General features: G+C 52.2%; 1 protein-coding gene across 1 annotated transcript; it reads right to left on the bottom strand.

Annotated features, from left to right (window-relative positions):
• Window positions 1–3,319: 3,319 nt before the first annotated feature.
• Window positions 3,320–15,775, bottom strand: LOC129200876 (electroneutral sodium bicarbonate exchanger 1-like). The gene is made up of 23 exons (XM_054812124.1): window positions 15,703–15,775; window positions 14,889–15,023; window positions 14,279–14,414; window positions 13,909–14,069; window positions 13,229–13,417; window positions 13,003–13,091; window positions 12,725–12,882; window positions 12,279–12,366; window positions 11,651–11,797; window positions 11,376–11,467; window positions 10,699–10,873; window positions 10,432–10,565; window positions 9,512–9,757; window positions 9,300–9,405; window positions 8,226–8,387; window positions 7,396–7,509; window positions 6,911–7,072; window positions 6,064–6,315; window positions 5,267–5,335; window positions 4,609–4,782; window positions 4,372–4,509; window positions 3,904–4,001; window positions 3,320–3,407 (listed from the first exon to the last, which is right to left on the bottom strand). Exons 2-23 carry the CDS (start codon window positions 14,992–14,994, stop codon window positions 3,320–3,322), a joined length of 3,084 nt encoding a protein of 1,027 aa, XP_054668099.1. The 5' UTR covers window positions 14,995–15,023; window positions 15,703–15,775.
• Between the last annotated feature and the right edge of the window lie 7,005 nt (window positions 15,776–22,780).

The raw sequence follows: 22,780 nt of genomic DNA, 5'->3' as shown, positions 1-22,780 counted from the left end.
CAACCTTCACGCACGGGACCCACGAGACGGCGACACAGATTTATATTATTTGAGTTTCACAGAAGGAACCCAAAATCAATCAAATAATAATTAAAACAAAACAAAACAAAACAAAACACACAAAGATTCAAAGTGATAAATAACACAGATATGCTCAAAGGATTCCAACCTCCCCCAGTTTTATTTACAACACGGAGCATTTCCAAACTAGATCATCTCTTACCATAAAATAAATATATTTCAGCATCTCCAAAATGAAAAAATAGTGTCTGTATTTCTAAATGGGGGAAAAAAATGAAATAAAATTTAAAAAAAGAAAAAGTGCCAGCACCTTATTTATTACCTTTTTACATCTTTTTTCCCCCCTTAGGGATTTCCATGCACCTACATTTTAGGAAACTTCTTTCGAAGGGGCTCCCGGGAGATCTGGGGAGCTGTTTTAAGGCACCAAAGATGAGGAAAACACCCAGCACCCATCCTGCATCGATGGCAAAGGGGCTTTGCTACCAACCAAAGCGTCACGGGTCACTTCAAGGATGGGGTTTTTTTTCAGTCAGAAAGCGATTCCAGGAACACCTTTGAGAGGGTTTTTTCCCCCCCCTCGTATAATTTTCCTCTGCACAGGGCAATATTAAATCCTCCCAAAATAAGGAGCCATCCCTGGGTTTCTGGTGTCTAATGGGGGCAGGCAGCCGGAGCGCTGGGTCTCCAGCCAGGCTGGGGGGTTCCAAACACCATTGAGATGACCCAGAGTCACGTTAGAAAGTAAGACATCAGCTTTCATTTAAATAAAAAAAAAGTTTAAAATGACAATAAATACAGAAAAAAGAAAAAAGAAAAATCTAGCCCTGTAAGTAGCCAAAGCTCCAAATGGAGAAGCTGGGGCGCGCCGAGGAAGCCTGGTTTGCTTTTTAAATAAGGAACTGCCCAGGCAGCTGCCAAATTTTCGCAGCCCCCTGAGGCCAGGGGAGATGCAGATCCCGGCGGAGCTGGCCCCAGCCCGCTCTTCGTTCAGCCCGGCCCCGTTTTCCTTCCCGGGTGGGTTTCTGTCTTTTCTTTCTTTCCGAGCCGAAGAGACGCCAGGCACGCGCAGGGAACAATCCCAGCCTCCGGCCCCTGCCAGGAGGGAGCCGAGTCCAGCCCTGCGCTCTCCTCTTACGGAAAAGAACAAGGACAAAAGAAAAACTGGCCGCTACGAGAAGCCAAATAATTTCATTTAGGGACAGGGCAGCAAGGGGACTGGTACCACAACCGCCCAGCTCCACGCCCATGCCCGTCACCGGCTTAATGCTTCTACCTCCACGGGAATTCAAGTTTATTTTCCAACTGGTGGAGAGCTCAGGGCTCTCCCCCACTGCGACCTTTTCTCCCTGGGGAGGGAGGGACGGCACGGGGGAGCAGCACAGGAAGGCAGCGTGGACGGGAGGTGCACGGAGGAAGAGCAGCGAGAAAACCCAGGCTTTGCACCTTTCCCTTCCTCCAAGCACCCCACCCCCTTTGCTTTTTTTTTTTTTTGGCCTCGCCTCCTTTTTGAAGAGCTAAATCAGTTTCCTCCCCCTCCACCGGTCACCCCGCCATGCCGGCAACCGTCAAACTACGGTTTGCAAAGCCCCATCCCGTAAAAGCGTCCGATTTTGGCCCTGCTCGGTGATGTGCCGCTCTCACCCTTACAGAGCCATTTCACATTTTCTTTTCCCCACCCGCACGTCACTTTGGGTCGGTTTGATGCACAAAACGGTTCCCGCGGCGGATGGGAGAAGCCGATGGCAGGAGGGTTCGTGCGCCCGTCCCAGCTGGGCGCGGGGCAGCGGCCGCAGCCGCCAAGAGCCTGGAGCAGGTGCTGAGCCCCCAGCAAGGTGCAGGGCTGCAAGGGGACCTTTTCTTCTGGGTTGTCCTCTCCTCCCAGGCTCCAGGGCCACCCGACTCGACCGCATGTGCCTGGGGTGACGCCGCAGCCCAAGGACCCCCCCAAAACGTGAAGGGGGCACGAGAACCGTCTCTGCTGAACAGCTTGTTCCTGCAAAGCGGCAGGGAGAGGGAGGAGGAGAAGGCAGCTTCCCGCTTTCCTCCCAGCTCGTCCCACCCTGCGAGAGAAAAGACTTTGCAAGGACAGGGCTGAAAAAAGAAAAACCAAAACAACCAACCCCTAGAGTCCCAGGGAGGTAAAAGGAAGGAAAGCGGAGGAACAACGGGGGGGGCAGCCCAGGGACGCAGAGCCCCAGGTCTCACCTGGCCGTTCCCAAAACCATACGCTGTATTCAAAGTATTCGATTTTAAGTGGTCCCTTATATTCGGTTTACGGCCAGGGGACAAGAAAGGGGCATTTCTGCATTTTGCAGCTTCCAGGCTGATGGCAGAGCCAAAGGAAAAGAAAATAAATACAATAAAAATAAAATTAAAATAAAATAAAAATAAAAAAAATAAAAATTAAAATAAAAGAAAAATAAAAGTCAAAAAGAAAATAAAAAGAAAATAAAAATGAAAATTAAAATAAAGTAAAATGCTGTAAAACTGGAGGGCAGGGAGCAAACGCTTTTCCTTCGCCTTAGCCCAACTGCTCGGACGCTCCTTAGGCTGCCCCGCCAGGCAGGACATCCCTCTCCTACCTGTAAGGGACGTAGGAGTGAACGAAAGCCTGGACCCCAAACCAGACCAAAAACCCGGCCGTGATAAAGAAGAAAACGGAGAAGGCGTCAAGTATAACAGTAAACTATTTGGAACATAAACATGAGTTTATATTTGGAAAAAAAAAGAGAAAGGAGAGGAGGAATTGGGTATTAAAAAAATAGCACTGAATGATAAAGCGCTAGCAGTCCCTCTACCACTACGCAACCGCAACAAACACACGCACGTACACCCGGAGGCTCAACAACACCGAACTCCCATTGACCGTGATGTGCACCTCAGTTTGCTGGTCTAGAGATACTGAATGCCTGAAGCACACCAAGGATAACTGAAGACGTCTGCATGGCTTTAATGGGAATCCTCCAACTGGAAAAAAAAAAAGCAGTTTCTCCCCGTGTCCGCGTTGGCACATCCCTGAGTCACGTTCTCGCTCCTCTCCTTCAAAGTCAAGATTCCTAAACATAAAAACTGGGGAGGGGGAAGAATGGGAAAAAAAAAAAGGGAGAGCATCATCAGTGGAAGATGGGGTTTGAGCCCCGTTCGTGGGACCACCGCGGCAGAGAGGAGCTGGCTGGCGTGCCACCGTCCTCGCCGCTGCTCGTTTGCTCAGCATTGCCGGCCGAAGCACGGGAAAACCGTACGCGCGCATCTCGTCACGCTCACATGCGGTCCTTTACCTTTTTCCTCCCCAAATTCAGACTGTTTCTGTGTTCATAGGGAGAGTCTTCCACACGGTCGTTTTCGACATTTCATCCCAGATATTAATCTCGGAAGGATCGGTCCTGCAATAAATATTTTACATCGCAATCCGTGATTACGGGAACTGCTGCCGCCAAGTGCGTTAGCACCAGCAAGAGGACCAGGGGGGCCCGGGGAACCAAAGCTCAGCGTAAGCACCGGAGGTTTTGCTGGATGAGGAGTTTCGGGAGGCAAGCCTGTAGAACAACAGCTCCAGGCAAAGGCTCTTGCTGGCGTTTAGCCCTGGAGCGGGCTCCTAAGCCACTGCTGCTACAGGTCGTGCCTACACCACCTCTTTCTTAAATATGAGGATCTCCTGCTACCCTAAAGTCACTGATGATGCAAGTTTTGGGGGTTAAATGGGAGTTGTGCAGCCGCTCTGCGCAGGGGCAGAGCCCCGCCATCGCCTCCGGCAGCCCTGCCCAGAAATTTGATTTTCCCGCCGAGCGGACCGCTTTACCGAGGGACGCTCGATAAAGACGGTGCCAAACACCTTCAAACGAATCTTGCCGGGGGTCCTGGCGCTTGGTGGCACTTTACCTGTCGCTGCTTTGCTGTGGGATATCCAAGTCGCTGGTCTTCCCCACTTTCAGTTGAACCCAATTTGCAGCAGCAGCTTCCATCACCTTCTGGGACTCCTGACGGAAAAGGGACAAATCAAGTTCTCGGTCTTTAATCAAAGCGGAGATAAACTCAGCACCCAGTAAAGACGTTGCACGCTGTCCTCTCCTCCTGACCTGCGGCAGCTTTAGCTATCAGTGCAGCAGGGTATAATAATAATAATAATAATCTTTATTATAGGACTCATTTTTAAAATTATACCTCTAGTCAAGTGTTAAGCTCACTGCTAATTTAGGACAAAAGGTTACGATGTGTGATCCAGGCTATTAGGATCCGTTTCTGTTTAGTTCTGATCTTGCCCCGACATTTAAAGACGAGCTGTGGCAGAAAGAGGCAATCTCACAGCCCGAGGGAGACGCCCGGCCCCGAGCACCCAGCAAGCTTCACCTCTTCTTCTTTGGCTTCATTTTTGGCATCGTCCAACTTCTTCTGCTTGCTTTCTGGCATAAGGTCATCCAGAAAGCTGAGCTCTCGCTTCGAGAAGCAGAAATCCATCACTTTCCGGACAAAAACGAGAGCCAAAACCTTCACGAATAAGAGGGAAGGTGCAGCGAGGTCAGAGATGATGCCACAGCTCGCTCCGACGCTACAAACACCCCGACGCCGAGCAGCACCGGCTCTTACCATCATGGGGAAGATGATGGCGGCACGCGACACCTTGATGGCCCAGAGCAGGACGAGGCAGATCAGCTGGATCATGGTGAAGAAATGCACCTTTCGCAAGGGGACGTGCCGCAGGTAGATGAAATCCAGCTGGTGTTTCGCCGGCATCCCAAACAGCTTCAAGCGATCGAAGAACTGTAAAATAACAGTGAGAAGTTTCTGGCCCCGGGGAGACGCGGAGGGAGTGTTCAGGATCTCACTTGCAATGAGAAATCCTGGATCCCACCGCGTTCCTCTGCGAGCAGCACCCAATTTTCCCTCCGCTCCATCTATAAACCGGCTTGCCCGCGAGAGCTGCCCACCGAACTGCAATTATTCCCCGTTATTCTGTTCTCAGCGTTTCTCAGCACGCTGAATCCCCCAGCAAGGATTTCCACCAGCCACAGAAATCGCCTTCCCTTCGCGCTGAATTCCCCCATTTTCCCGTAACCTGCCCTGAACTTGCCCGGTCCTCCCGGCCCTATACACCTCCTGTGCCTCCTCCAATCTTTTTCTTACACAAAATATTTTGATCGCTTGCTTTCGGAGAGGGATTTTTCCCCCCATGCCCCTGCTTTTTTTACCTGCTTCTATAGAGATGAAATACCAGGGACCCAACACGCTGTAAAAGAGGCCGTACCTGAATTCCTCTGAGCGACGACACACCCATGTAGAGAAAGACGCCATAAAGCACAGGCATTGGTATAAACTCCAAAAATAAATACAGAAGTTAGTGCATTCTTGTTTTCAAATTGCATTTTCAGTATTACCGCTCTCTTCTACAGTCCCTGCCTAAAATTGCCTAAAGCCTTCCAGCTTCCACAGGGTTAGAGAGGTGTCGCATTTTAACCATCAGAGATTTTGTGCGTGCGAATGATTTAATGCTCTGCTTTAGGCTGAGCTTTTGAGTTACACTTCATCAGAATAATCCTGTTTTCCAGAAAGGTTGGAGGAAAATAGGTGATTTCGCCCATGCTACCATATGCCGCGTTCTGCGACGGTAGAAAAACATTTGTACGTGTTCTTGTGGCAACACGCAAGGAAGCCCACGGGGACGATTTCAGCGCGTTTAGCTACTGGGAACGGCTGTTCCGAGGCATCTGGGGGAACAAATTGCAACCGGTAACGTGCTGCCTGGTTGAAAGAGCAGAGGTACTGCTCTAAATACGCTTCATCGTAACCCATAAACACGGGTGGGCCTGAAAGACATCTGAAAATCCAAGCAGTTGGCTTGCTCGCTTGGCTCGAGCGTGCCAAACTGGGGTCTGAAGGGCTGGAAAGTGCAACCGAGGGTGGTTCCCACCACGGATCGAGCCCCAAGGTTTGGGATCACCTCCTCCTCTGCTCCACAGCTACTCAGGCCTGGAGAAAGGGGACTAGTTTTGCATAACCTCCAAAAAGCTCGCGGTTGTTGGGTGGTTTCCATTTTCCTCTTACCTTTAACACCGAAGTGAAGAAGAATGAGCAGCCCATGAGCACAAAGATCATCAAGCCAGTGACTCTCTGCTCTCGTATCCCCAGAAACTTGGGCTGTTCTCCTGGAGCTGAGCAGCCAGACTCTACTTTGAGGCTATTCACGTGGGTGATGGACAGGACGGTCGCAGCCACAAACCACGGCAGCCCCATCACGGAGCACACCCCCAGCATCACGGCCACCATGAAGAGGTCCAGGTGGTACCCGCATCCTTTCTGCGCGGAGCGAAACAAGAAACAGAGCATCTCACGGGACAAGAGCAAGGACAACGTCGCAAGTCAGACCCAAACAACCCTGTAGGAGCTCAAGTCGACGTCTTGAAAATTGAAAACACGAACTGGAAACAAATAAGGATGTATCCAGTCTTTGCGCAAGCACCTTGCATGACAATCCGGCAGCAGTTCAGACAAAGTGGATTTGGGGAGTTTGTATCTACTTCTCAACCAAAAAACCACCTTACTATTTTTCATTCATAAAGACATTTCTACCACTTGCGAGTAAGATATGACTCTCAGTTATCCCTGGCAGCACATCAAAATGATTCGTTCCCCAGCTGCTGCTGACATTTTAAAACAAAAGCGTGCTTCTACAACGCTCTAAGCTTAATATGCTCCTCCGAAAGATTGCTCATCTGAACTCCCCTGTTGTCGTTTGCTCCCTGTGTCATCATTAAGCCAGGAGACCATCTTGCCACGCTGCCTGACGTTGTTCCAAACCAATGCCTTCACAAGGCATTTGGAATTGGAGCTTCTCCCCGTACCTGCAGCCCAGAGCGGGTTGCGGATGGGGTTGTCTCCTGCAGCCCCTTACCTTCAGCCTGTGCTCCTTCCTGTTCACGATAAGAGCCGTGATCTGCTGGTCCATGAATATCAAGATGGTGCAAAGCAGAGCTGGGATGAGCGCAGCCACCACCGTCCACCAAGGGTTGGGTCCTATGGGGTTGATGAACCACCCGCGGTCGTCTCTGGTAGGCTGCAACAAAGCACACACATCAGCCTCGTCTCCCAGCCCAGCTACTTCACCGGCTTGGATTTTCCCCTCCATCCCCGTGTCACAGCATCTCCCAGCCCTGGTTTCACGTCACCCCGGGGCTCAACAGTGCCAGCATCCTCTTTGCAAGCACCTGTAGCTATTTCTCCTGCAGGTACCTAGTTTTGGGGCTGTCTTCTCATTTCCAGGAGGAAACGATGCACTTGGAGGTGGAGGAGGAGATGGTCACACCACCAGCATCTCCTCCAGACTCAGCCCTGTCCTGCCCCGGTGAAACCCGCTCCGTGCCATAACACCCCCCCTACCTTGAACATATGGGGGATGTGGAGCTTCGGTGACGGGATCCCAGTCATGAAGTCAATGAGCACCATGATGACGATGGTGAGGAAAACAGCAAAGTCACTTATTGTGGACCGCACCTGGGGCAAGAAACCAGAGCTGAAAGGGGCATCGCAAAGGGGGCCGCAACATGAGATGGAAAAATGAGAGACATCAACAACATTAAGGCTGGTTAACAAAATCCCACCACTCTGAGGACATGCAGCCAAATCCCTTGGTTAGCTACTGTTGCTGTGCTTGTCTCTGTGAGAGCTGGTGTCAGACAATAAAAAAAAAAAGAGTTTAATTAGGTGGAAGAGGGTTGTTTGAATTCAAACCTTAAGTAAAAAAAATATTAAAAAATAAGGAAGCAGATGGCTGCCACTGCAGCCACGCTCACAGCTAAAATGGGAATAAGGCGCACTGAGGCATCGTATGTTCCTCAAAAGGAAGAAAAAGTGTCTTTTCCTATGGCAGCTCCTCATTTGAACCAACTTTCCCCTTGAGCATAATGCACAGAAGGTAAAAAAAAAAAAAAAAAAAAGGCAAATAACCCCGCACAACTTTGGAAGACCTCATTTCCCACTGCCTGAGCAAAATATCGCTCGGGGGCAGGTCGCGAGGCAGGTGGGAAACGCCACGGTCGTTTAGCACTCATGGAAACGAGGGAGGGACATCCAAGCTGCTGGAGAGTTTGGCCTTCAAGGTCAATGTTTCCCAGCTTGACCAAGCGGTGGCAAATACTGCTTAGCGCTCCGGGAAAGCCATTTTGGGAAATGAGTGTGGAGACTGCTGCCGGCCACCATCTTCTACCTACTCTGGTTGGGAAGTAACGGCTGCTTTTAAACTTCTTCAAGAAGCTCGACAGGACAAAGGTGGAGAAGAAGAGGATGCAGCACCAGAAGAGGACATTAGGCGCGTAGGGGCCGTTGCGTCCACAGGCAGGTCCGTGAAACTCTCCATGCAAATACCGACATTCCTGGAGAAACAGAGCGTCAGGACACAAAGGTAGTGCACGTGCGGCAAGGAAACCTGGGATAACTCGGGGCTTTTGAGGATCTTGGTCCAAGATCCATGACCTTGTAACTGCTGCTGCTGCTGCTGCTGCTGACGGAGATTTATATTGAATGAGCAGCAGCTGAACAAGTGACACATCGAACCGCACAGAGGAGAGCGGAGAGGCGAGATGTGATGGGACACCATATCACAGACCCATGGCACATCCTCCGCTCGAATGGCAGGCAACCGTGGCTGAAGAAGACGCCAAGAGGGGAAGGAAACACTGGAAGTTCTTGGGGATAGAGAAAGAGGGAGCAGGGAAGGAGGGCTAAGACAGCCGCGGAAGGCAAGGAGAAGAGACGAATCGTCCCTTCCCAGCGAAGGGCTCCCAGGACACGGCCAAGAGGGGATGAAGATGTCCTGAAGAGCCTCCCATCCTATGCCTGGGCTTTGCTTCCAGCAACAGCAGCCCGAGAGGCTGCTCAGACGTGCAAATTTATGCATGGACCTACAGACAGTGCTGAGTAAGCAAGCAAGGACTGGAGTTCTTAGGAACCAAGTAAGGAAGCTAAGGACTACCTTCAAGCAGGAACTTAAGTCCTCCAACTTCTACAAGAATCAAACCACCCACTTAACCTTGCTCCTGGTCAGAAAAATTGTCCTGCGACAGGGTCAAGGAGGACAGTTATTACCCACGATGTTGGGGGGACAAGGTGGACTCTCCTTCCCAGGACCAAGCGGGTTAAAACCACACGTTAGATTTAAAGAATGCCTTTGCAGAGCAGCACTAGCACAGTCTGAAGCCCCTCATCACCCGAAGGGCTCTGACTTTTGCAAAATGTGAACGCCCCTGGACCCCGCGGCCGCGGAAGTAGTGGCTTGGGGCACTTACAGTCACCGTGAGGTTTTCCCAGGCGATGCCAGACACGTTGATCTCGTTGCTCTCCCAGAAACGCAGGGTTGCGTTGCTGGGATGGCTTGGTGCCTCACACTTACAGCTGGGAGGAGAAAAGCCAAGACGAGGGTGAGGGAAAGGCAATGGAGGTGCAGCCCTGAGCTCCTGCCAAGGGGCAGCAGCCTTTTAGGAGGAAAAAAAAAACTCACTAGTAGACGGTGAGGAAGTCGAGCTTGCTGTGCATGTGCACAGGGTAGGTCTCTCGCAGGTGACTCAGCTTCTCCAGAGCCTCGTAGATGAAGATGATGCAGATGAGGGAGGCGAAGGCTTCTTCGGTGAAGCGGGTGATGTAGCACACCAAACAGCTGGCGTCGGTGGCCACCAGCACTATGCAGAAGAAGGCAGTCCACAGCCCGATGCAGGCCCGCAGAGAGAGATAGGAGAGCGCGTACTCCCTGGGAAACCAAAATCAAACAAAGGCTGGAAAGGCCAGGAAGAGGCGCCGAGCCGTGCCTTCCTTCGGGGAAAATCACGAGCAATTTAGGAGCACGTCAAGGCTGCAGATGGTAAATGCACTTTCCATGTCCTACTACAGACAGCCTTGGGGCTGCGGTGCAGGGTGCGGACCTGCAGGAGGAGAGGCCAATTATTTCATGATTGTTATTTAACAATTAGCTTGTGTTAAGGCCTTGGAGGCTAATTGAGGTCAGGGCCCTTTGTGGAAGGTGGTGTCCTCCCACATCACCCCCATGCCCTAACACCAAAACCCCGGCTGATTTTGCACCCAGTCACCTGCTACCAGCAAGCTGGGGCTGAAGAATAAATTGAATTGCAATCAGGGTGTCTCATCTCACATCAAAGTCATCACAACACAAGGATCCCCATCCTTATGGCTTCTCCTCTTCCTGCTTCATTTTAACCCTAAAAACCCCAAACAACCTCATCCATCCTTCAGAGACCAAGGGCTCTTGCACCATCACATACTAAAGCAGCAGCGTGCAACGTCTGCGACACAGAAAACAACTGAAATCTAACAACTCTCACTGAGAAAAAGTCGAGAAAAACATCTTTTCTCCACCACTGCCTCCTGAAGGCTCTCGCGGCACTCGGCCGCGGCAGCCGGCCTTACTTGCAGAATTTGTAGAGGATCTTTTCGAACACGAGGACGGGTCCAGTGCTGCCGAGGATGGTGAGAGGTTGGCCAGCAAAGAGGGAATACACCACGCCGGTCATGGATGCGCCCAGCAGTGACTCCATGGCACTCTGTCCAGGGAAGAGGCAGCAGCGAGGAAATAAATCAATGGGAAAAAGAAGAAAAAACCCAAAGCAAATTCACTGCAGCGAAGATTTTGCATGAGTTTTGCGCTCCCCCACGCCACCCAAGAGTGGTGCTCACGATGTGGCCGTCGGTCGCCTCCCCCAGCAGTCCCCCGAAGGTGATGACAGGGGACATGCAGGCACAGAAGAGGAAGAGGAAGGACGCCAGACACTGCAGGCTCAGACCATCCCGAAAGTCGCTCCAGAACCACGGGGCTTTGCGCTTCACGTCCAGGATCAAACCTCCAAAGAGCCTGGAGGAAGGAAAAACAAATAGACTGTTTCCCTGCAAGACCACACAGAGGGGGTTTTGCTGCAGAAGGACAAGCCCAAGCAGACAGTAACCTTCATTGCTAACCAGCAGCAGTCTCCTTCGGCCGTTTTATACCCGGCAGAAACCAAGCAAGCACAAAAACCCCCTCCAACAAAAAGAAAAAGGACCAAACCTGAAAGCCCATCCCCTCTTACTGCAACTGTCCCTTGCTTGGAGAAGCAGCAGAGCTCTCCCTGGAGGTATTTACACAGCTGCTTCCACCCCAAATCAAGAAAATCTGTCTGCAGTGGTGCTGTGGCTGAGCCCAGCTGCCCAGATCTCACCTGCCCAGCCCAGGGGACCGAGCTGGTAATGTGAAGCCCCTTCACTGAACCAACTAACCCCAGAAAACTGCTACAAGGGAAGGTGCACGCTCCGATTCTAGAGGCAAAGAGAAAAAAAAAAAACAAACAACAAACCCCACAAACTATTAAAGCTCACACCTTCCCGTGCGCTCCAGTTCAGGACCACTGTGTTTCTCTGGCTTGCTGTGAGAAGCACTGTCATCGAGAGCTCCTGGCATCTTCCTTTTTCCCTGTTAAAAAGGAAATAAGCCAAAGCTATGGATTCGTAACCACTGGCTTGTTGGGCTTCTGGTCTGGGTATGTGACTGCGTCAAACTGGGACCTGGTGAATCTGGGTCCCAGAACAGCATCCCCGGCCGGCCGGCCGCTGTCCTGCCCGTCCCCCTCGCGCCTCCCTCCGCCGCAGCACCCACCTGCGAAGGGACGTTTTTCGGGGGCTCGATTCGGATCGATGGATCCCATTCTCCTGGCGGCAAGACCGTGACCTGATCCAGAAACTCGTCGATGCCGGCCACGAGGTCAGCCCGGTTCTTGGCTTTATAGGCAACGTCACGGAAAACCTGCCGACAGGAGACAACCTGCTCAGAGGACAACCCATCTCCGATGTCCTAAGCACTACAGTAAGCTCCTGGCTAAATGCAAGATCATTTTCCCCAAATTTCCTGCTTGTAATGGCAGGAAATATTCCCCCAAATGGAAAAATCTGTCCATCACGGTACTTGTAATCATCTCCTCCACGAGGTCCCCATCCCTCATGGCACACCATACCCTTTTGCTCAAAGCGGGGAAGTTTCACTGGCCCTGGCAACGCCACCACTGGGGACAGGGTGCTGGGGACCCCGGGGAGGTGCAGGATGCACACCGGGTGGGATTTCAACCTCCAAGAGGTGGGGTGATACAAATCCGTGCGTTTGCTTCGGCGTGTGAACGAGGGGTGGGCTATCTGGAGAGCTGTGGGCAGTTGGGAAGCAAATCCTCTTCCTCACTACTGCAGAGAGCTGAAGAAAACCAAAAATGACCCGGAATTCTCTCTTCTCGCACCTCATCCGTCATGATAGTAGCCATGGACCTGCCGATCTCATGGTACTGATGGGCTTTGCCTTCTGGTCCAAGCAAAACAAACAGGAACCTGGGCAAGAAAAACACAATGAGCGAGAAGAACGTGTCCTTGCTCAAAGGACACCCAAGGAAATCCCTGGGAGCCCCCAGCCCCGAGCGCAGCTCCAGAGGGGACACGTAGGCTCACCGACTCCGCCAGGAATTTGAAATTCACCAAAACCGATGGCAAATTTAATTTTTGGGCCAATTTTCATTAAAATTGGCCAAGGGGTTTGAAAGACACAGCAGGGAAGGGATGCGAGTGGGAGAAATGTCCTCGCTCCCCCTGCCCTTGTTCCCTTGGGACGCCAAACTGATGCATGCACCTTGATGTTCTTTTGTTGGGTGGGGGTTTTTTGAAATAAAATCTTTGTGCTTCTCGTTCAGACCTTGTTGGGATGGGAACTTCCGTCATGCCCGAGAGGAGGACAGCCGGGGTCAGGCGGACAAATGCCACGATGGGCTGGCGAAGGAAATCCAGCTCTCCTACGAGCACGTTGGATGCTTCAGCCCCGGTGGGAATTTTCTTCATGAAATGCAGCTGCGCCTAGGCACAACAAGCGATTTTCAGGCAAATACCCCAAAAGCAAAGCCCTCAGCACTCTGCAGCCAAATTTGCAAGACCAAATCTGGCCCTAAAGGCATAAGATAGCTACGAGCGTCTCACCTTGCTTAAGTCCATCGCGTTGCTCTCGTGGTTCACCCCATTTTTAGCTTCTGCAGTGGTAGGAGAAGGATGCGGGGTGAGTGTTTGGGCTGGTAGGAAAAAGAAAGACACTCAGAAAGACGGACAAGGAGCAATTGGGATGCTTCTCCTCTGCCAGGACAAGTCGAATGGGACCAGAGCCCTGCAGGAACCCTCACCTGGTGCCAAACCCTGCAGGAACCCTCACCTGGCTTGTCAAGGAGGTGCAGGTCTGACTGCTTCTTGCTCACATCAGCAAACGAGCGGACAATGGGAAGAAGGTTGTTTCTTTTCTTCTCATTCTGATGGTGATGCTTCTTCAGTAGGACTTCTCGAACTTTTGCCCGCACATGCTCGTCAAACTCCGTGGACTGGTCTTGCGGGCCCAGGATCATATCTGGGGATGGCAAAGGGAAACGAAGCCGTCAGAGCAGAAACCCCCCCAGGTCCCAAGCCCCGAAGCCCCCGGGGGAAGGCTGTGCCACGCAGGATCCCCTGACACAGGCCCAGCCTTGCTTAGCAAGACATTTTAATACAGTTCAGCCTTTGCAGCGAAAGCAAGAAGTTTCTTTTGCTAAAAAACACGAGCAAAGTGCTTATTCATCACTCTGCTAAGATAATTATTTCCCATTCGAAATAATGCAATTTTCTTGCCCCGTCTGGCCTTTCTGTCTGACTCTACACATTCAAAAAAAAAAAATGGAAAAAACACACCAGAAAAAGCTGGTGTGACTGTTGCACGCCCAGCCTGCATCCAAAACCAACTTAAAAACACAGCGGGGTTTCTGGAAAAGGACGCGCCATTGGGGCAGGGTTTGATTCGGGAGCGGAGGGCACCGCGGCAAACCGAGCTCGGCCGTTCCCGCAGAGACGCGCCGCGCGCGGTACCTGCAATCTCTTCGATGCTGTTGGCACAAATGTCCAGCAGCACCGTCCCGTTGATGATGCAACTCCTCAGCTCAGAGAGGCTGTGCAAGGACAGCGTGGCCACGTAGGGCTTGCTCCAGCGCTCGCCGCCGTCTTCCACGTCCTCCTCAAACTTCAGCCACCTGCGGACATCAGGCGCGATCAGCCCCATTGCGAGGAAACGGCCTCAGCTCCGCAACCCCTTTAACAGAGCTACAGGGCGGCGAGAGAAGGCTCCTCGCATCGGCACCTGCAAAAGCTTTGCCAAAGTCCCGGAGAGCGGAAAGCAGAGCCCGCGGGTGCTGCCGGCGAGGGGACTCCTCTCCCACCACGGCCGGCAGCGGGGATTTACCTTGCCGTTTCCTTCCACTCGGCATCTTCACCCTCTTTCACGCAGATCTCATCCAGCTCGGTGAACAAGTCATGGGGAACGTGCTGCTCGTCCTCCTCGGTCCCGAGGATGAACTGCACTCGCTGGGACGGAGTGTCTGGGGGCAGAAGGCAAAGCCCCGTCCCGTTACCACGCCCGAATACGGCCCGTCACGCTCATAGGCAAAGCGGGCATCGATCGGCACCATAAACATCGGGCTGGCCCCTCTGCCCTGGCTCTGTCCAGGCTTGCACAGAGCCCCAGAGAAGGAGAAGCATCTAATCCACCTCTGCATAAGCATGGGCACCTTCCCTTCCCCACAGTTCCATTTTTAAAGCCAGGATCCCTCTGAGGAAGGCGAGCCTAAATCCTTTATGCATTTAACTGTCTTAAAAAAAAATAAAAAAATAAAAATAAAAAAAAAAGAGAAGAAAGAGGAAAGTTTGGGAAAAGAGAGAGGGTCCTGCTAAATGATGCCGCTTTCCCTCGGAGGAACAGCAAGCCACTCAAACCGGCACGGGGACCTGCTTGCAGAAGACCCCAGCACCCACGTAGCCCCGAGGAGTTCAGTGAACGCTGCGGCGGGACTTACAGTGGTAGCCCTGCTCCGTCGGGGCAGAGTCCTTCTCCCGTTCCTCTTCCCGATGCTTCTGGCTGTGGGGACGGTGATGCCGCTGGCTTTGCCTCACCAGCGGCATCCGCACGCCCACGTACAGGGTCCGGTGGCCTGCGAAAAAGCGGCGTTTGCATCGTTCTCGATACCGCGGAGACGCTTGACGCAGATGCTGCAATTAAATCAGTGCAGCCACCCCAGGAGGAAACATCAACTTCTCTTAATTTTCTTTTAACTGGATCCCTGAACGTCACAGACCTGCCCTTTTTTCCCAAGCCTATTTTACTCAAACTTTGCAACGAGAGAGCAACAACAAGTGATGGTTCCCGATCATCTAAAATGCCCTGAAAGTATCCAACCTCTTCTCAAAGTCCAGCTTCAGCTGGACAACGCTCAGAATTGCTCGTTGAGCAGCAACAAAAGGTAATTATTTTGAAAATCTTTGTATGGCGCAAGGCGACAAGAGAAGATCAAATCAGTCCCATGATAATGAACTCCAGAACAAAAAAAAAGAAAACCACAGCCCTGAGTCTGCAGCCGTCAAATTATGCTCCCGGCTTGGAGAGCCCCGTGGCTAAAACTCACACCATGGCCTCCACGGGGGCTTTCTCCCTCTGTTTAAAAGCCGTCACGTTAAAAAAGGTGAAAAGAACTGTGCTTATTTATTTAGAAGCACGCCACGTTTTGCTGCACGTGACGCGTACGCCAAGCAAGGGACGTCGCAGGGACTTTGTGCGACAGGAAAAGGCGCTGGGCTGGCGGCTCCTCTACCGGGATCTCAGCAGAGACTCACCTTCCAACTCCTCCTTCTCATAGTGAATATTGACGACGTTGCTCGTTCTTCCTTGGTCAATCACTGCCTCTTCGTCATCTCCCTGTTTAGAAATGAGAAGGGAAAAGTTGTGCAGAGCTCCCTTACGTCCTCCCGGCCATCGTCCACCCCCGCGTCCACCCAAATCCACGAGCATCACGCCTCCGCGTGCCTCCTCCTCCAGGCACAGCCCTAAAAGCACGGACTTGGAGGAGGTTTCTCTTCCCATAACCCAATAAAACAGCCCGTAGCATCGTTCAAACACAAAAAAAAACCCCAAAAAACCCCTCCGAGATTTGCACCCAGTTGCTCGATTTCTGAAACCGAAGTTTGAAGAAGAGCAAAACACCAAGAAAACTTGGGGACCTGGCAGGGCTGTTGGACGAAATTCAAGAAGCAAGAGCTACACCGGGCACTGGGAAACAGCCCAAAAGAACCAAACCCATAATTTAAAATAAAACTTCAAACGCTGCGCTGGCAGATGCTGCCCGTTGTACTAATAATGATGCATTAATCAAAAAGACTTAATTAAAAAAAAAAACAACAAACCCAAAGCCAGAAAATAAATAACTTGTTACGATTTAAGCTGCAAACACTAACGTGAAATCTGCTTTTTATCCCCCAAATTCCTGCTTCGACTGAACAGCATCACCTGCCACCGCGCAGCAGCGATGCTCAGGAAAGGCACCAGTTAATTTAACGAACAAGAGGAAGAAACGCTCCTGTCTGGAAACGAGTTTGCTGGTCCCCGAGTATTAATTTCAGAGCCGACCTGTTGCTAACTCCCCGCCAGCTCCCGGGACTCGCCCACGTAACCCGGCAGCCGGATTATCACGCGCCCGTGGCTTTCCTGTCCTCTCTCCGATGACGGCCTCCACCACCCTCCGTCCCCTCTTAGCAAAAATGCATCCTGCTCCCCTTTGGTTTTGCCAAAAAAAAAAAAAATCCCCAAAAAAACCAACCCCAAGAAACTCCAAACCCCAAGCCGGGAAAAGGTATGGGATGAAAGGGCTTAATAAAATCGCTTTAAATTGCAATTTAAAAAAAAAAAATCGCTGTTTAAAGAAAAAAATCGCGGTTTCAAAAAAAAATCGCAGTTTTAAAAAAAAAAAAATCGCGATTTAAACAAAATCACAAGCTCGAGCGCATTAGGTGGGTGTTGGAGTGGGAATACACGGGGCGGTTTGGGAGTCAAACACCCCGCGGGTGACACAGGAAAGTCTCCGTCTCTCTTAGAAACCGTTTTGCCCCCGTACTCCGACCAACGACGCTGAACCTGCCGCCGGGAGCCCTCCCCGGCACAAAGCATCTCCCCCCTCCGCATCCCTCTGCGCTCCGGGGAAATGCCGACGGGATTTCGGGGAGAGGTTTCCAACCGTTTGGGGCGGGGTGGGGGGGCATCGGGGACGTTGGGCCCCTCGGCAGAGCCCCTACCTGTAACTCTTCCAGCAGCGTCATTTTGTAACCCTCGTCCTGGCTCATCCTGACGTCGGTCAGCGGTTTTGGGGTTTTGGGGATCAATCAAGGGGGGTTAGACCCCCCCCAGGAAACTGCAGTAACCCTCACCGAGAGGAGCTCAGTGTCGCCCGCTGTGTACCAACTCCAGGTACACAAAAAGTGACCGTTTCTTGGAATCGGAATCTTGGGCATGGGCGGTTATTTAAAGCCACGCAACCCCAAAACTCATCCTGCTTGGAAAACTTAGTGGATGGGGAGAAACCAGCTCTGTTTTGAACCAAACCTACCCGGAGGAGAGAAATGGGGTGTAAACGCCGGGGCGAAAGGCATAAGCGGCGTTTTGGTGTGTTTCACAGCACAAGCTGCCAACATACGACTGAGGCGCAAACCCTTGGGAAAATACCCGTTACGGGGCGGCTCAGATCCCCCGCTGCTTTTATATTATTAAGTTTTAAAGCTTCAGGAGCAAACGTGGGAGGAAACGGGACAAGTGGGGACCTCCGGGTCCGTGGCGAGATGCTCCGAGCATCCCATCGCCCTTCCCCGGCCACCACAGCATCCCCGAAATCGCAGCGAGCCTCGCACGGAGATGCCACCAAAGAATTTAAACCAGAGCACTGAAAGTGCGTGGTGACAGGCAAACAAAAGCCAAAGTTTCAGCAAATAAGGGGGGGTTGGGGGTGGCATTTTACTCCCCCTGAACTGCGAAGGCATCCAGCAAAGATAAAAAATGTACAACTCTAATTAATCTTTGAGTCTGCCGCTTCTTCCTCCTCACGGGGAGGACTCCTCTCATCGTTCCCCTGCTCCTACATGGAGCCTCTCCCACGGGCTACAGTCCTTCACGAACTGCTCCAGCGTGGTCTCTCCCACGGGGTGCAGACCTTCAGGAGCAAACTGCTCCAGCGTGGGTCCCCCACGGGGTCACAAGTCCTGCCAGCAAACCTGCTCTGGCGTGGGCTCCTCTCTCCACGGGTCCACAGGTCCTGCCAGCAACGTGATCCAGCGTGGGCTTCCCACGGGCCACGGCCTCCTTCAGGTGCCTCCACCTGCTCCGGCGTGGGGTCCTCCACGGGCTGCAGGTGGAATCTCTGCACCCCCTCATCCTTCCTCCACGGGCTGCAGGGGGAATCTCTACACCCCCTCATCCTTCCTCCACGGGCTGCAGGTGGAATCTCTGCACCCCCTCATCCTTCCTCCATGGGCTGCAGGGGGAATCTCTGCACCCCCTCATCCTTCCTCCATGGGCTGCAGGGGGAATCTCTACACCCCCTCATCCTTCCTCCATGGGCTGCAGGGGGAATCTCTGCACCCCCTCATCCTTCCTCCATGGGCTGCAGGGGGAATCTCTACACCCCCTCATCCTTCCTCCATGGGCTGCAGGGGGACAGCCTGCTTCACCATGGTCTTCACCACGGGCTGCAGGGGGATCTCTGCTCCGGTGCCTGGAGCACCTCCTGCCCCTCCTTCTGCACTGACCTGGGTGTCTGCAGAGTTTCTTACAGCTTCTCACTCCTCTCTCCGGCTGCAAAAGCTCTCTCTAACTGGTTTTTTTTTCCTTCTTAAATATGTTCTCACAGAGGCGCTGATTGGCTCGGCCTTGGCCAGGGGCGGGTCCATCTTGGAGCCGGCTGCCATTGGCTCTGTCAGACACAGGGGAAGCTTCTGGCAGCTTCTCACAGAAGCCACCCCTGTAGCCCCCCCTGCTACCAAAACCTTGCCACACAAACCCAACACATTTGGGCTGGGTGCTGAGCCCCGCTCCATGCCGGCAGCTGTGTGGGAGGAAAATCCTTTGGGGATCTTCTGCCGGGGGGAATTTGTGGAAGGGGGGGACCCCAATGTCAGCTCTCTGTCCTGGAGCTGGAGGAGGTTGATCTAAACCTCGGGGCGGCACCACGCTCCCTCCCTCCCTCCCTCCCTCCCAGGCATGAACCCACCACAGCCGAGCAAGGAGTAGGGCAAATAATATGGGATAGGATAGTGCGTATATATGATGGCGGGGACAACCCTGGCCTGGCTTGGCAGACCCTCCCGAGACTGCAAATTATTTTTCTTTATTATTAGAGCTTTTCTGGAGGATGCTGCACACAGTAAAGTACTTTACAGGACACACCCCCCACTCTGGGCACCTCCCGCAGGGACAATGCAGGATGCCACCATGTGCATTAAACCACATTTTCTTCCCCCATCCTTCTCTCCCGAGCGGATGGCAGTCGTACGAATCCCAAAGCGCCCAAAGCTTCGCCTCCAACATCAAGCGACACTCGGAAGGCACCTTCACCAGCGACTTCACCCGCTACCTGGACAAGATGAAGGCCAAGGACTTTGTGCACTGGCTCATCAACACCAAGCGGTACAGGTAAAAAGAGGAGAGGGGGAGGGGACCACGCTGGGAAATAACCTCCCACCACGCCACGATCCCAGTCGGTAACGCAGTTTTAGAAGTTTTCTCTCCACCTGTTTTCTTATATTCGGCAGCTCCGCAAAGAGGTCCCCGAAGGAGGAGCCCCGTGGCGTCCCCTTCCCGGCCGTGTTCCCACCGCTCACGTAAGTCAGCCCAAACAGCAGACATGGCCCATTAAAAACAAATAAAGGAATCATTTCAAAACGTAGCCACAAATCAGCGGGTGTGGTGCAAAGTCAGAGTCTGGCTTCCTACGCCTGACGCTGCTTCTCATTTTTGCTGGCTCACGGGGCTTCTCTGGTGTTTACTCGTAATAAAATAAAACAAGGAAAATTAAGCTGCTTTGGGGGAGAGTTGATAATTTACGATGGGAAGAGGCTGTTTTGTTCTTGCCGTGCTCCGTGCTGACGTTTTGCATTTCATTTCAGTCTCAACGCGGCGGGATCGTTTGCATTTACAGGGGATATTACCACGTTGCGGTCTTGTCGAAGCAAAGCATTTGCTCCTTTGCGAACGAGAAAATCCGCTGTTCCCAAGCTCCTAAACTGATGTTAGGGGGAGTTTCTAGTCCGTGAAACTGTTTGGTGGTTGTTTGCTTTTTATTTTGAAGGTACAATTAAACGGCAACATCAGCTTTCCAGCAGCATCAGCCTGGGGATAGTTGCACCCGTCCATCACTGCCAGCGATGGGATGCTCCACGGGAAGGATTTATCCATCACACGCAGCCGCATCAATCAATCCCTTCGGTGTTTCCCAGTCACCTCCTCCGAAAATTTGCACCCGCGGATCAGCCTTCCCTTCAAACCTGCATTTCTCCGGCTTCATTTTCTCTCTAACAGCTCCGAGGGCGCTGTAGATCCTGCGGCTTTCCCTAAACCGTAATAAAACCTTTGTTAAATCCGGCAGCCGGTTGGTGACGTCTCCAATGCTTCCGAGCATCCCATCGGGATCCCGCGCGCCGCTGGTCCCGGGGGATTTTGAGGCACCGGGCTCCGATCCCCGGCTTGGCTCAAGTGCCCCATTTTTCTCTCAATTCCTCAAGTTTTAGGTAAAAGGGTGATCGGGATGAACCTGCCTGACCCCACAGACCTGTGCCAGAAGGGATTTGGAAAGAAATTTAAAAAAAAAAAAAAAAAAAAAAAAGGAAGATAACTAGAACCTTTGGATTGAATGGCAATTAATTGTGTTGCAAATGGTCCAAAAAAAAGCCACAAAAGGCAGGGGGGAGGATCTGCTCACTCTGGATGGGGCGACTTCTCTCCTGTACCAACACCTTCACCCCCCCAAGTCCCATTTCTGAACTCCCCGCACACCCCCGGTCTGGCAGAGGTGACGTGGGTGATGCTGCTGTCCCCTCCCTCCTGCAACACAGAGCTCATTGCCATCACTTGCATAGAGAAATTAAAATAATATTTTTTTTTTTAAAGAAAATAAATCAATAAAACCCCAAACCCACTGATTTCAACTCTTTCCCCAATCGGTTGGTTCCTGACCCAACATCCCAGGGAGATGGATTTCCCCCAAATCAGCGCTGCCCACTCCAAACCCCCCCTTAAAAAGCTCCAAAGATGCCTCCAACTCCTCTCCTCCCTTTAAAAGACTCGGGAGTGGCACAGCAAGACACACGAGACTTTTATTATATTCTTTTCCCATTACGTTCAATGGGTGACAAGAGAAAAATCAGACAGACACGGCTCTGGCGGGTGGACCCGTCAGCCAACATCAACCCTTCACGGACGGGACCCACGAGACGGCGACACAGATTTATATTATTTGAGTTTTACAGAAGGAACCCAAAATCAATCAAAGAATAATTAAAACAAAACAAAACAAAACAAAACACACAAAGATTCAAAGTGATAAATAACACAGATTTGCTTGATGGATTCCAACCCCCTCCCCCGCTCAGTTTTATTTACAACACGGAGCATTTCCAAACTAGATCATCTCTTACCATAAAATAAATATATTTCAGCATCTCCAAAATGAAAAAATAGTGTCTGTATTTCTAAATGTAGCACATGGGGGGAAAAAATGAAATAAAATTTAAAAAAAGAAAAAGTGCCAGCACCTTATTTATTACCTTTTTACATCTTTTTTCCCCCCTTAGGGATTTCCATGCACCTACATTTTAGGAAACTTCTTTCGAAGGGGCTCCCGGGAGATCTGGGGAGCTCTTCGTTCAGCCCGGCCCCGTTTTCCTTCCCGGGTGGGTTTCTGTCTTTTCTTTCTTTCTGAGCCGAAGAGACGCCAGGCACGCGCAGGGAACAATCCCAGCCTCCGGCCCCTGCCAGGAGGGAGCCGAGTCCAGCCCTGCGCTCTCCTCTTATGGAAAAGAACAAGGACAAAAGAAAAACTGGCCGCTACGAGAAGCCAAATAATTTCATTTAGGGACAGGGCAGCAAGGGGACTGGTACCACAACCGCCCAGCTCCACGCCCATGCCCGTCACCGGCTTAACGCTTCTACCTCCACGGGAATTCAAGTTTATTTTCCAACTGGTGGAGAGCTCAGGGCTCTCCCCCACTGCGACCTTTTCTCCCTGGGGAGGGAGGGACGGCACGGGGGAGCAGCACAGGAAGGCAGCGTGGACGGGAGGTGCACGGAGGAAGAGCAGCGAGAAAACCCAGGCTTTGCACCTTTCCCTTCCTCCAAGCACACACACCCCCCTTTTTTTTTTTGGCCTCGCCTCCTTTTTGAAGAGCTAAACCAGTTTCCTCCCCCTCCACCGGTCACCCCGCCGTGCCGGCAACCGTCAAACTACGGTTTGCAAAGCCCCATCCCGTAAAAGCGTCCGATTTTGGCCCTGCTCGGTGATGTGCCGCTCTCACCCTTACAGAGCCATTTCACATTTTCTTTTCCCCACCCGCACGTCACTTTGGGTCGGTTTGATGCACAAAACGGTTCCCGCGGCGGATGGGAGAAGCCGATGGCAGGAGGGTTCGTGCGCCCGTCCCAGCTGGGCGCGGGGCAGCGGCCGCAGCCGCCAAGAGCCTGGAGCAGGTGCTGAGCCCCCAGCAAGGTGCAGGGCTGCAAGGGGACCTTTTCTTCTGGGTTGTCCTCTCCTCCCAGGCTCCAGGGCCACCCGACTCGACCGCATGTGCCTGGGGTGACGCCGCAGCCCAAGGACCCCCCCAAAACGTGAAGGGGGCACGAGAACCGTCTCTGCTGAACAGCTTGTTCCTGCAAAGCGGC

The sequence above is a fragment of the Grus americana genome, unplaced genomic scaffold, assembly GCF_028858705.1.
Source record: "Grus americana isolate bGruAme1 unplaced genomic scaffold, bGruAme1.mat scaffold_618, whole genome shotgun sequence".
NCBI classification, from domain to species: Eukaryota; Metazoa; Chordata; class Aves; order Gruiformes; family Gruidae; genus Grus; species Grus americana.
The sequence above is the reverse complement of the archived record's forward strand: the minus strand, read 5'-3'. Positions and strand labels throughout refer to the sequence as shown.

Bases quoted from the DNA above. Each gene is read 5' to 3' on its own strand.
- LOC129200876 (XM_054812124.1), bottom strand. From the start codon at position 14,994: ATGCCGCTGGTGAGGCAAAGCCAGCGGCATCACCGTCCCCACAGCCAG. The intron at 12,883-13,002 runs GTGAGACGCTCG...TGTTGTGCCTAG, and splicing joins ACGCGATGGACTTAAGCAAG to GCGCAGCTGCATTTCATGAA. The intron at 12,367-12,724 runs GTCTGAACGAGA...TTTCTTGCCCAG, and splicing joins GAAGTTCCCATCCCAACAAG to GTTCCTGTTTGTTTTGCTTG.